The 14388-nt window shown below is 37.8% G+C and overlaps 1 protein-coding gene and 1 long non-coding RNA gene across 3 annotated transcripts in view; one reads left to right on the top strand and one right to left on the bottom strand.

Moving 5' to 3' along the window:
- Positions 1-8369: 8369 nt before the first annotated feature.
- LOC123974160 lies at positions 8370-12422 on the bottom strand. 2 transcript variants are annotated; one of them, XR_006825766.1, is made up of 6 exons: positions 12150-12422; positions 11041-11115; positions 10889-10922; positions 10493-10653; positions 9510-9593; positions 8370-8702 (listed from the first exon to the last, which is right to left on the bottom strand). It is a non-coding gene; the product is annotated as an uncharacterized LOC123974160 (long non-coding RNA). The 2 variants fall into 2 exon arrangements; XR_006825767.1 differs by having other exon boundaries at positions 11041-11107.
- Positions 12233-14388, top strand: part of gpc6b (glypican 6b) — a 99906-nt gene continuing 97750 nt past the window's right edge. Inside the window, exons 1-2 of the mRNA XM_046054630.1 lie at positions 12233-12307; positions 12785-13367. Of these exons, the coding sequence (XP_045910586.1) occupies positions 13217-13367 (151 nt within the window). The 5' untranslated portion in view covers positions 12233-12307; positions 12785-13216. The remainder of the gene's footprint in view (positions 12308-12784; positions 13368-14388) is intronic.

Here is a 14388-nt window from a genome sequence, read left to right as displayed (position 1 = left end):
TGTGTACAAGATCAGAAAGGATAATGATTTAAAGTTGTGAATTCTATAAATGAATTAATTTCAAATGTTTCTTTATTTACTTTTGAGGTTTTCAAACTACAGTTCATCTTAGTTTCGATGCCACTGCTTAAAAAGGATAGATTATAGACAGGATTTATCATGGAGAAAATGTGTTTTGCTGTATTTGCATATTGTAACTGTTGATCGTTCTTCATTATTTAATGGATTCATTTTTCACAGTCAGCCCAAGACATGCCCCAAAGACATGTTTGTTTCTAATACAATGAACAATTGCTGAGCTGATGAAGAATGAGTAATGAAAATCCATTTAGAGTCTTCCCTTGCCTTGGGCTTCTAGAGAATGTGTGGGACCTCTTTGTCCATACTTTACAGAAGCTTCATTGGTGAACCATATCAGGAGAGGAGTGCTGTCGCTGTCAGCGATGCACACTATTATCACACGTCTTAATTTTCCTACTTTTGTATGTACCTGTAAGTGCTTAAGAAGTGTTATGTGTATTACAATGAGGAACAAGACTAAGATCTTGTACAGGATTTTCATCCCAGCCATAAAGGTAATAAAATATTTAGAAAAGATTGATAAATCTGCATTTCTATAGACCTTAATTAAATATCTTTGCCAGGTTATTAGCTAATACTGCTGCAGATGCCTCTTTAATTAAGCACTGGTAAAGGCTTGAATGACGATAGCGTAACCCCTTACACCTTTCATTAATGATGGTGTAATGTGATTTTACCTTTCATATTAATAAGCAGTGAGGAGAAATAACCCCACTGCACAATGTTAAAACTATCATGCTTTAGAGTACTGTGATCTTGATATGCTGTGCTGTTTTTGTCATTTTTTAAGATAATGGATTTTAGAAGACTGTACATAGACTACGTAATTTTAACAAGACTAAAGTTTCACATTACAGCAATGCCCAAAGAGTACTATTCATGACTTGACTTGACATAGTGTATTTGTAAGGTTTGTAGGTATTTTTAAGGTTCAGCCTGGTGTTTCAGCCTTGTACAACCGTCCATCATGGAGGAACAGCCTGAAACAATCATGGGTCTTGTGATCAGATTTCATCCGATTAACTGGGGTTATCATTTCTTTCCAGAGTATAATTAAGGTATGTAAATTAACTTAATTTCTTTGTTCTAATCTGAACCTTTTGGAAACACCACAATGTTAATGCATGACAATAACAGCTTATTACTCTTTCTTGAGTCTGCACAGTAAAATATGCAAATAGGAAGCCCTCAATGAAATTATTGCTCAGACTGATTTAATTAGAATCACTTGACTTGATTTCAGGTGATGGCAATTAGCTTTGTGTCTGTTCTTGAATGTGATTGGTTTATTCTAAACATAATTCCTGCAATAATCTGCAGTTAAAAAACTGTGTATAAATGAGATGTTTTAATGAATCATGTCATCCCTACAGGAATACTGTTAAAACTGATATTGCAGTATAATATAACATCCCATTAAGATACCTTGCTATTGCAAGTCACCACTTAGAATTGAGAATCATGAGACATATATACATTTAAAAAGAAGCTGGAAAAGTTATAGATTATCGGGAATTTATAAGGGGACAGTGAAGATAATTCTGCTTAGTCTGGTATTCATTTTGTGGATGTCATTATGTGTTCAGTATAAGCTCCAGTGAACCTCCTCAGCTTCACAATACATTCAACTGTCTCATTAACTTAGACTTTAAATTAAATTTTAAATTGCACATTTTAATCACTCTGCCTCTTCAACTGCTTTCAACTCTTATGTGTCAAGTGACACTTGAACTGCTTTCAACTTTTGCTCTTCAAACAACACGTCAGCTGCTTTCAGTGGTTACACATCAACTGACATTTCAATTGCTTTCATCTCTTACTTTCAGATGCTTTCAGGACTTCACTTAGCCAGGGGCGTAGCACAAAATTTTGAACCCTGTACTAGACATTGTAGGTAGCCTCTCGCAGCATCAACGACCACCACATCTCTGTGCTCACATGAGGACCCCTGTGTACTCTGACCCCTACCCCCCACCCCCAAAGTCATACGCCCTTAAACTTAAATTGATACTTCAACTATATGTACTGCTTACACTTTACTGAACTTGTTTAAGACATCCATTTCAACTGCTGTTTCGGCTTCATTTAATATTTGTATTTTGACTGCAGTTTTATCTGTTTCAAATTTTTCCACAGCATAAGCACAGAAAATGCAAGCTGGTCAAGTTCTTCTGAGAAAAACATAATGTGCTATGTGTTATTGTGAATAATGAAGATGTTAAATACTTCATTTGCATGTATTTTTTTGTGTTTCAGACAAATGGGTGGATTAGAATAAGAATAAAATAGTTGGTTAAACAGATTTTATTTGTGTGGCATGTTCTATGTGAAATTGCAGACTTGTGTAATAATGGTGTAGGGGTTTGTGAGCCCCTTGTTTTGAGCCTCATGCTCCCAGTAAAGACAAGGGGCGAAGTGGTCGCAGCTGTAGGTCTAAGAAATAGCAAGTCAAGAAGCTCTACAAGTGATTTAATTAAACCGAGTGAACCTCACCTGAGTGAAAACACTGGTGCTCACTGCTGGTGCAGGCTTGGGATCGGTGTACACAGTCAGGGGTGTGGTTACTAAGTAAGCCCTTAGGCTCAAGAACTGTCTTATTATTTTGATTACTAATTTAGCATCGGTGAAGCCAGTGTTTGTTTATAATTCTCAGTGGGTCCTCTGCCTCCCTGCTCTGCTAAAACACAGAAGCTTTCACTGGGAGTGGGTTAAGAGTCCCTGTCCTGTGAGCATCTGTTGAGTGCAGCAGGAGATGTTATGCCTCCCCACAGCTCCAGAGTACTCATTCAAAAGGCTTTTTTTGCATCTCAGAGAAACATAAATGGGGAGACAGTTGCCAAACATAAAGACTGATGCAGGTTATTTCTCCCAGGAAGCATTTCAATTTTTCAATGCCAGAAAATTCTAAAAAAATAAAATAAAATAGACATCAAATAAGATTTTTTTCAGGGACAAACACTAAAACTGTTTCATATGCACTTATTTACCCAGTTTGTAGATGTTCAGAGTCCCGCAGTGAGGAGTATGTTGGTTTGGAAGGTTTAGAGTTACTGTTGACTGCATAAAATAGTTGTAAGTGGATTTATAACTGACTGTTCAGTCTCTTAGTTTGAGGTAAGTTTGTGGTATGTTTCTTTCACTTGAAGTGCTTCAGAGTGAGAAAATAAAATAGATTTTTATTTTTAAAAGTATTTTTATTAAATATGTGCTGTTTATTATTCTCCAGAGATTATGTTTATGATGTTTGTGAAGTTATGCAATATTTAATAAATGTTGGTTGGAGATTATTCATGTATCATGGCTACAGTTATTTGGTGCTCTGATCTCCCATCTCCCGGTCTCTTTAAAAAATCATGTATGAATTCTCTCAAATAGGGCTGGGAATCTAATAATTGTTAATCAACAATAGGGAGGTGGTTGTATGGGGAGAGTTGTAGCAACACCAAAATCACCAATTAGAGAGGAGTTATGTGATCACATCAGTAATCACCTACTCCCTCCCCGAGGCATGGTGGTTGTCAAGGCTGGAAACAGGCACATTCAGAAGTGTACCGGCAGCTTGAGAGAAGTGCCGGTGCACAAGAAATGGTCCCATACAAAATGTAAAATGTAGAAGTGCTGGCACTGCGTACCGGTGAGTACTGGCCCACTTCCTGCACTGACTGTGTCTCTGATTAAGAATATACACACATTGACACACACAGACACACACCTCCATTTTGTTAGACCTAAGGATGTACAAAGATGTTCTTTAATTAAGTACATTGTAGTAGTACTTATTAAGTATACTAATAAGTAAGATTATTATAGGCTGTTTAATATAGGCTATATATAGGCATCTATTTTTGCTTCTTTTGTCTTATTGTTACAACCTATTTTACTTAACTTACTTAAAATTTTGAGAACTCTAGCAAAAAAATTCAGCAGTTATAGTTATAGTAAGCAAAACGTGTTAGAACCAGAACTGGTATCCTCTACATTACTTTCACAATATTTTGTTTGCAATAAAGATTGATTTCGAAAGTGGTATTTGAATGCCTAATACAACAGCAGTTCTAAAAGAGGTTGATCATGAAGAATCTTTGATACCATAAGTCTCAAACACACCTATAGGGACATGCACAGATATTTTGATTGGCATTGGCTCAGTTACAGTCCTTAGTAGCAATCTGTCTCCTTAACATAAAGATATATTAACTCAGCTAACCACAGAAACAAGGTTAGTATTAAAGTGTTGTTATCAGTACCAAGCTATCTAAACAGTAATCACATACAATGAAAGATTCCTGCTTGCTTCCCACATAGTGTAGGCCTACATGACATCAGATCCATATAGGTATGTGTGTTACCCTCTTCCATTCACAGACAGTTTCAAACAAAAACAGGAGTTTTTAGTCTGGGTGGATTCACACCAACCTTGTTTAGTCTGGTAGAACCGAACCCTAGAGTGTTTACCACCTCGGTCAGCACCTTTTAATATATTACATATGGATTCTGTAAACATAAGCTGTTTTCATGATCTTTACTAGTCATTTGCATAGGCCAGTTTATTGTGCATGTTGCTATTGTGGCCCAGTTACTACACTGGTCCACTTTGTATGACAAATACAAATAAGTCATGGTATGATCTATGATGAGACCTACAGATGTACGAGTTCTTCATTGAAATGCCTGCATTATCAAAATATTTAATACCCGTCTTATGAGACAGTCATATGTGACACAAGACGTTCATATGTGTGACGCTCTAAAGTCTGCTGATATGTGCTCCAGACCAACATGAACCTGACAGTATTCAATAGATAGAAGATATCCAGGTAGAAAATTTGGATATATAAATCTACACATAAACACAAACAGAATTTAATTATTTATAATTTAAATTATTTTTTATTCTTTCCAAGGGGACATTTGTCTTGCAGCCAGGTAAAACACCATGCACACACATGAATATAAAATACATCAAACATATCACAAAGGTATGTAAAACCCCAGTACACACTCACATAAAACAATCTGCATCCGCATAACACATAACCTGGTTTAAATCTGACCATTGTCATCCCAATCATTCATCAGTGGTTAAAACAGATCACCACCCATCAATATCAAGCGGAAGATTGATCATCAGCTGACTCATCCTGAGCATTTAATAGTGGAGTCTCAACTGTAATGATTCATGCTGGATCATGTGTAGACAGCTTTATTTAATGTATTATCAAGGTTATGTCCCCACAGGCTTTGACCAAAAGACCAAAAGAATAATGCTGCAAATAAAAGTAGCCAAACACTCCACATGACTTGGTTTTTACTCTGAGGTATGGTAAAAACTTTTAGCAGTCTCAGAGGATCTCAAAGCTGCACAGTTTACATACAGTATTAGTTGGTGCTAGATGAGGTGATTCAGGTACCTGGAGGATGTGGCGCTCTCCAAGGTGCTCATGAAGCAGCTGCCAGTTGCACAGGAACTCTCCTGGGAACCTCTATGAACTTACTCCTGGGTCCTTGCCAGTGCTGGGTGTAATGGTAACTGCCAGGAGGAAGTTGCCAGACAATGACTGAAATCATTGAACTGTTAGATCTTCCTATTTATGTGATTACATGAGTTATAAGTCTTCAGTAACGATTCCTGGTGTGCCTTCACCTGATAATGTGTTCTTCACAGGCTAAAGTGTAACAGTTTGGAGTATAATTTTATCCTGTTTGTTGCTTCCTGCACTGCCAAGTGATAGCCAACATCATAATTTTGTAGCCTTGGTGGCTGCTGTATTTTGCCATGTTGTGTGTTTTTTTTTTGCCAAGACAATAAAACTAATTTTTTTTGCATCCTCAGTCTCCTGCCTTTCAACTGCACTTGAGTTTGTAATTTACTTTTTTCACACTTTCCTTTGGAGGAGAACGGGGTATGACCAGCTGGGAGGAAATCCCAAGATAAACTAAGATTACACGGGGGTGACTACATCTCTACTGCAGCTGGAGAGGGAGTGGGAATCCTAAAAAAAGGGTTGGAGTAAGTTGCTGGAGAGAGACATGTTTTGGCAACCCAATATCTGAAATAGAAAATACATACATTATCACAAATGGCATGCCCAGCCAGCACTGAAGGCAGCCTATATGCCTGCACATACACATAGATACCCTTACTGCAGTGCTTTACTGTCTATTGAGGCAACTTGACAGCTATCTTAGAGAATTTCCCATGAAATAAATTTTTCATTGTATTAAAAATTTTCATTTGGATGAAAGTGTCCCCTGAGTTTCAAAGTTGGATACATTAATTTACTGTGACATGTCCAGGTCAAAAGTCTCACTATAAAAGTAGAGCAGAGAATTCATGAAGGGAGCTGGAAGGATGGCTTAGACTCACATGCTGACAGCAGTGAGTCTAAGCCATCCTACATTTGTACCTTAGATTACGTGAAAACATAGTATTCAACTAGTATTTGCAAGGATACCATACACATGACCACATAGCCTACACGCCAATTATCTGAAAGACGCACCGGAGTCTAAATTTGGTTTAGGAATTGTGTGTTTACTGGTTTACTTTGTAAGTGCTGAAGACCAGTGGTTTCTGAATTTGTGACTACCAAAGTTTACAATGCCAAAAATGTTCTTGGCTCAGAGATACAAAACTGCTCCTGTTGCTCCTTTTGCACCTTCAACCATCTTGGAGATACATAAAGTCTTTAAAAAACATTTTTACAAAAATGACTGGCATTCCAAAAAGCAATGCAATATGACCTCATTAAAGGTGGGGTTAGCTATTCAAATTCAATACATGTCTTCCCTTCCACCCAACACTATTCTGGTGTGCTGGCTATGGGATCATCTTATCCTCTCTGTATTTTGGCATCACAGCAGGAACTGTAACGGCAGTTCACTAACCCACAATTTAGCTAATGTTAGTTAACTACTTGCTGTATTGTTTGCTCCCTGTCATGGTATTTTTCATGGTGTTACTCCCCAACCTTACACCTGTGGATTGTCACCCTTTCAAACAAGTCATTGTCACTTTAAAGTAGGCTTACCTTTTAAAATGTGGTATCCCATACCAATAGGAATCCTTTGCACATTGATGGGAGTCATGTTAATCCACTGTTGATCTACCCTAAGATCAAGCTGTTCCAAAATCAATAAAGCCATGAAAGCTTGCCTTCTGGTCCTCATCACATCCTTTACATCCTCTAGTTAATGCAGTTAGATACCGTGCTACTGGTGTTTCACTTTGCTGTCAGATGAATGCAATTCAGTAAAATCCCTGTCACTGGGCCATAACCAATATAGAGCTGGTAATTAAACGATTATTAAGATTAAGTGTTTCGAAAAAGAAAATAGAAGGCAAATACACCACATTTTACATTTCAAAAATATTCAAATGTGTTATTAAAAACACTCAAATATTATAAACAACTAAAATATACTTATAAGGATTTACAACAGTGATTAGTAGGCCTAGTGTCTAATTACCTTATTAAATCACTAATACTCCCAAATATTCACTCTAAAAAATAAAACATTGGATCAACAAAAAAAAATATGTTAACGTTTTCCACTAGAATTTTTTATTTAAGACTGCTGGCAGAATTACATTAATTCAAATCAATGTTTTGAGTATGGTGAATTACCTTTTAGTCCACAATAAAACACATTTCTAAGTAAAATGAACTTAATAATTGTCAACATGAATGCAAGTATTTAAGTTGATCCAACCTAATGTTTTAAGTTAGGTGAAGAAGCTTTTTGGCCACAATAAAACAGATTTCTAAGTACCATGAACTTAATTAATTAAGTTGATCTCTGCAAGTGGCTAACTGGCTCACATAGCTACTTGTAGTTTATAAACTTAGCTAGCCTACATGCTAACCGGAGCGGTGGCTAATGGGTAATCCCATATTAAGTTAGCTTGCCAAGACGTTTTCCCTGGCTACCTAGCCACCTATTACTCCCGCATTTAAGCCTACTCAATCAGTGACAGGCTACAGCTACTAGCTAACTTTACCTCGGCACACAGGCAGTAATTTCAACACTGCTCAAATTTCAGAGTAAGGACCTCCAGATTTCGGTATTCGGTTACAGTACACTGTAAACCCGAATAAGTAAGGACAATTAAGGCAATCAGTTAAACTCAAAAAAACAACATTTCAAAGAAAGAAAAACATCTAATTAAAAAGAAAAAACATACAAAAACAAATTAGCAATTGCAAAGACACACTTTGGGCCATCTTTTAACCTGCTATAAACCCGAATGCTCAGTAATTCTCAAAAATACAAGTACAACTCCATTATTACAAGTCAAGTTTTCTTTATTGAACAATCATTATCAAAACTTGTAACATGTCCTGCCATTTCTATATTTCACAGAAAAAAAAATGTTTATGTACATGAGTACATTCAAACTTCTTTCAACAAGTACTTTTAGGTACAGCTTCAGTGGTTTGCTATCATCAAGACATTATTATTTTCTGATAAAAAGGTGAATGTGAAAATTAGTTTATTTGGATAGTCACTCACTCAACAGAAACGCTCTCAGGGTTGAAGTGGACCGCAGCAGGGGCGTCGTCAGTGACCACAGTGAGGACAGCCACAGGCGTGTCAGCAATATCTGGTTCATCTTTGCACTGCAAAATACAAACAATCCAATTATGAGGATAATTTTAAAAGACAGGTTGCAAGTCATGCACTGCTTCATCGGTGCCCCCCACAAACTGAAAGCACCAATAACTCTTTTATTGTACAAATCACATTTTAGCATTTTATTGAGATAGACTAAAAGGAAAAAATATCTATGAATTAGGGTTCGAGTTGATGACTGACAGACATCACGATGTTGTGCCGGCATCGTGATTGTAATCTTAGTCTTAATTTTTCACATTATACTACCCTGTGAAAGCAGTTTTTAACCCCCACAAATATATTATAATTTTTTAATATGCACGCTTTGCACCTACCTTGGACTTCTCCTCTCCCCACATTCACACACACCTACACCTCTGGTCTCTCACTGCAAACACACTGGCTTGTCCCGCCTCTCTCTGTCTCTCTCCCCCCGTCTACTCCACTTTCTCCATCAGCAGTATGTTTGATAAAGTTGCCTAAATGACACAGAACTTGTCTTTTTTCCGTATTTTTACACCCACGATCTGTTCTCACCGCAGCAGGTGAGCTGCGTGCCAGCTTGTTAATGACATAACCTTTCAAAATAACTGAAACCAACATCTGCACCCTGTGTGTTGACTGCTGCTTTACCTGGTCTTACCTAAAATTACTTAAAATACTTAAAATATCCATGGCGATTTGTATTGTAATAGGCTACCAAGTTTTTTATGGAGTGAAGTCTGTCAAATGCTGGAAGAGGCATTAAAGTTGGTTTGCCATAGTACATTTCATTGATATTGACATTGTGTGTGAGCATACTGAGGACTTACATTGCAGGTCTTGAAGAAATCAGTTATCCTCTTGCAGGTCCACTGGGAGGGCAGAATGCGTCTCACGTGTACATCATGTTGTTCCTAGATTGATAATCAAAATAATTATTAATAATTATTATAATAATTATTATTATACAAATGTTTTTTCAGTACATTAAGGCATATAGTGTAACAGTTATACCAATGTAATTCTAAAAGAATAATAATACTATTATTAGCAACAACAGCAATAACAATAATAAATCAATCCAGCTGCAACTACCTATAAGACAAGACTTACAACATGACAAAAGATATTTGGAAGCCAGTGCAGTAAGGCTGGACCCCAGTATTCTAGTTCTAGTAGGTTTTCGGTTTTAGATTTGGTGATTTTGATATTCGCACAAGCACCCACACTTCAACCCTCAACCCTCAACCCTGCACACACACAACAGCTCACACCACCTCTTTCTGATTTTTTCTTGCTGTATCATACAGGGACTAAGACTTACGCATGGTTTGTCAGTAGTAAGTTTTATAGCCAAGAAAACACTGCCTGCGTTTGGAACCTCTTTAGCCCAGATTCCATGTTAACAACTTTTGGATGGATCTGCGTGTGGAGGAGGCCTACACTACATATCTTTCTGTCTATTCCTCTGCACCTGTCTGTAGACCCTACAGGGATCAATCATCGATGGCATTGGTCTCTTGGACAAGTAAAAAATAAAGTGAGGATTCTCTGTTTTGTATTATGTGTTCAGTGCAGCCTAAGAATAGCCATTTAAAATAGGCTTGTAATAACTTTTAAAGTGATCATGTACTGGAAAATAAAGCAAAAAAAAATGACACAACTGTGCAAATGTGAAATGACCATTGAAAGTAGATGTCATCATAATCATCAAAAATTCAGAATAACTGTATTGCAGAGATGTCCTAATCTGTAATGACGTGACATTATGTGATCTACATTGTGGCTATGGCAAAATTAATCTTACACTCACCTGGAGGTCATAAATCCTAGGATCTCCGCAGAGCCTCTGCTGTCTTGCCCATGTGTGAGGCCCTCCACCTGCACAGGACAATCAGCTCTGGTGTCAAGCTCAATTGAATTGGCTCTTTAGGTTCAACATTAGTCATGATGACAATGGAACTCAGCAAACACCTGCAGACATTCAAACACAAACACATAAATGTATGTATATCAATGTTGTTACCACTAAGGGAATTTTTGTTGAATAAGGAAGCATCCTGGTAAGTTCAAATGATAGTGGTATGTTCCTTTAAATACCTTAACTCAAGTCTTTCAAATCTATGCAGTATAAAATGCATCTAGTCTACATAATCTTGAATAACTGAAACGAAACTCTTATGCAGAGATGTGCAAATTGAAAACATACCTTGGATAGCTGTAGTGTCACTCAATACTTAATCCTGCAGGAGCAGATAAAACAGGAAGAATTCCCATTAGTCCAGTTCACAAGAACATCATCAATTTCTGATTTTTTAAAATAATATATTTTATTATTATTTTATCATTTCACTTACTCACCGATACAAGAGCTGCTTTCGCAAGTCAGGTGATTATGGACATGGTAAAATCCCTTCAGCAGCACTCTCTATAGTCCTTAATGGGCACACAATATATGAACACCAACTTTTTATTAGTTTACAAAATAATGGCCATGTAATCACTTCTCACAAACATGTGATACTGGAATAGTTTAATGTTGTGAGAAATGTATTTAGTCTGTAAGAGTAAGTTACCAGTTCAACAGTTACATCTAGCTAAAAAGTAATGCAGTAATACAACATTCTTGCCATAAATCCTCCATAACAATGATAATGTTCAGTTTTGGATGAAACTGTTTCGGGGGAGTTGTTGATTCGACTGTATGATCATTTTGGAAACTGCAGTTGTGCTGCTGGTAATTTGTAAAGTTATCACATGGACAGGTGCTTCTGTTACTTTGTACATCCCATTAATATCTGAGACGATGCTAAATAACACACTCTTTTGTGTAATAATGTCAACGTAACGTTACCACAAACATCTTCCAAAATGAACAAATGATAAAATAGTTTCAATGAAAACTGAGCATTCTTCACCAGTTAAAAGGTTTCATTACCACAGTGGAAAAATACTCCTTTACAAATACATATTAACGTTACAGCTACTTCAGACGAGGCAACTAGTCTCTGCAATAGAAGGGCTGAGGAGAATCATTAGGTTTACAGCTAATAAAATTAAACTTTTAGCCATGCATCAACACTATTTCTGGAACAGCTTATAAACAAACGCAGAGGTTGACTGTCTCCACAATATAACGTTAACTAACGTGAGTTAACTGACAGTAACAGCAGTTCACAACAGTGCAAAGTTAAGATTCAACATTAGAACATCGAAACAGTCAAAACAAAACTGTCCTTCTGGCACTAAACAAAGAGGTGTCAGTTTTCTTCACATTACAAAGAGGATACAAACAATGGTTTAATCAACATTCTGATGCAACCGTTTGGCCTAAAACCCAGCAGGTTTACATTTGAAGGAAAACACTGGAGTACATTAAGTTTGTTGTAACTTTTTAAAACTCAACACCTTTCTGTAAACGTAACTGCGCCTGACAGCAGAGCCGAAATGTGATAAACTTTTTTACTCACCGGGCCAAAGTGCATTCTCTGCCGACTGTCAGGCGAAGGCTTCAGTCACAACGTCGTGTTACTTTGGAGCTAATGTCCGTTAACGTTAGCATAAAAGTAACGCGCAAACTGCCTCTAACGTTACATCCTGAAGCGGTCCTTCCAGAGCAAACACGGTGGTAAAATAGAAGTTAAAGAACACAAAAACGTTTCTTTCACAGCGCTGCGAATAAACACTGGTTCTCTCGACTTTTGTTAAATAGGTTATTAACAGTTTTGCTCCGTTACTTTCAAATTCGTCTCCCTCGCATCGGGTAGCCATCTTGAATTGCACATAAAGGAGAGGGAAACTGTGGGCTGTTTACACGTCATCAAATTGTATTTTACATTAACAGAACTTAAAATTTTTTGATTAACAGAAAATGTTAAACTCTGAGAAGTCATGATAGTATATTGAATCAATAGGCATTATTTGTGTGTCATCCAAGCTCAATAAAATAACAATTAAAAGTAAAAAGTCTAACAGTATCTGAGAACTTGATTTTTTATTTCACAACAATATATATATTTAAGTAATGACTAAAGGTCTCCTGAATTAGTTTTTAGAGTGTGCGTTCTTTCTTATTTATTTATTTCTGCTGCATCTCTGTTGATAGGTGTCGACCTGCAGCCCCCATTAAAATGGATGAGGCTGGAATCCACTCCATATTTTGTGTCCCGCTTTGCCTTGCCAGTATATCTGATCTGAGCACGGAGCGCTTCCCTCCACACAGCATTTCCACTTCAATGCAGCGACCAGCGGTTTCGCCTGCTGAGCGAAGTTGAGTGAACACGCCGGGAGACGCGCTGCCTGGATTCATGTGGCACCTCCATACTCGCGGTCCTCTTTTCTGCGGCGCCGGGGGACTTTTAATCATTGTCGGTTGCGATAGAAACCCGTTCTGCTTTGGGGAATGCATTTGTAGACACTAATAGTTGAGTTGCAACCATTAAACGCCCAGCTATTAAGTACCTGCGGAACCACTGCAGGGTTTTTTTTTTTTTTACCAGCAAGCGGGATACCGCAAGGATCTTTACAGAAGTGAACAATGCTTACACTAGAGACTATCATTTGCACTTTTTCTGTGCTGTCTGTTGCAGCAAGAGCAGATTTTAAGACACGGAATTGCAGCGAGGTGAGGGAGGCATGTGTCGGGAAAGGCTTCAGCTTCGCACACGTTCCTCTTCAGGAGATCCCAGGTAAGGTTGGGCTGATTGAGACTCGTCAATTAGGGTCACGACTTGCCAAACAGAACATTATAAATAGCCTCGGGAATAAACACGGCCTATATTTAATGTTAAGCTCTTGATGGAAAAGTTTTAAATATCCCCATCGCATTGATGCAAAGTCACTCCTTTTACTGTCGGCGTTTTAACGCGGGTTGTGCTGCAGGGGTATCCTGTGACTGCATCAGACTAATCGGTCAAACAGCACCTCAACCACCTGTCACTCACCAAGTTGCTGCAAGTGTAACTGGCGCAAAGTTTTATCCCGCACACAGAGGATAGCCAGCTAAACTACCAAAATAGTCCTAATTGATCTGACTGGATGAGCAGCCTCCTGCATCCCACAGCAGAAGTCAGTTAAGTGACATGCCTGCTTTAAACAGGAAACCCCCTCATTTAAAACGCCTGAACACGCACCCGTCGGTTTATGTGAGCTGGTTTACTGATTTCATGCTGCGATAACATCCAGATCAGCCAGCATCCATAGGCTACTGAATGTGATAATAAAGACCGCCCATGCAGCTGTGGTCAGATCTGTCTGCGTGTAGGCTATCCAGCATAGGTCTCCCACTGCGCTAACCAAGCAGAGATAATGAAAAGTAAAGTCTACAGATTAACTCCTGTCCTGAGAAAATTAAGTGATAAGGTGTAGTAGAGCTGCTGACTCTTGCAGTGCTTCAGTAGCAGTCCATAACCATGAGTCACTAATTCTACATGTCAAGCCATTATCCTTTTCAGCAGTTATTTCAAATAGCCTACCTTTTGGCCTGTTTGCATTTGGGTTCCTGTGATACTAAAGCCTATCAGTTTTTAAATGCAAATATATGCTGTAAGTGGATATAAATAATACATTCCAGAACATCAAAAAACCAATGTTTTACTGCTATCATGTAAGTAGTACAGAATTTTTATTAAATGAAATTGATTTGTCACTTGCATCGGATAGTGTGATGTGTGTGTGTGTATATATGTGTGTGTGTGTGTATGTGTGTGT

This window comes from Micropterus dolomieu, linkage group LG07 (assembly GCF_021292245.1).
Source record: "Micropterus dolomieu isolate WLL.071019.BEF.003 ecotype Adirondacks linkage group LG07, ASM2129224v1, whole genome shotgun sequence".
Lineage (NCBI taxonomy): Eukaryota > Metazoa > Chordata > Actinopteri > Centrarchiformes > Centrarchidae > Micropterus > Micropterus dolomieu.
Note: the sequence above shows the minus strand (reverse complement) of the source record. Positions and strands in the feature narration are given on the sequence as shown.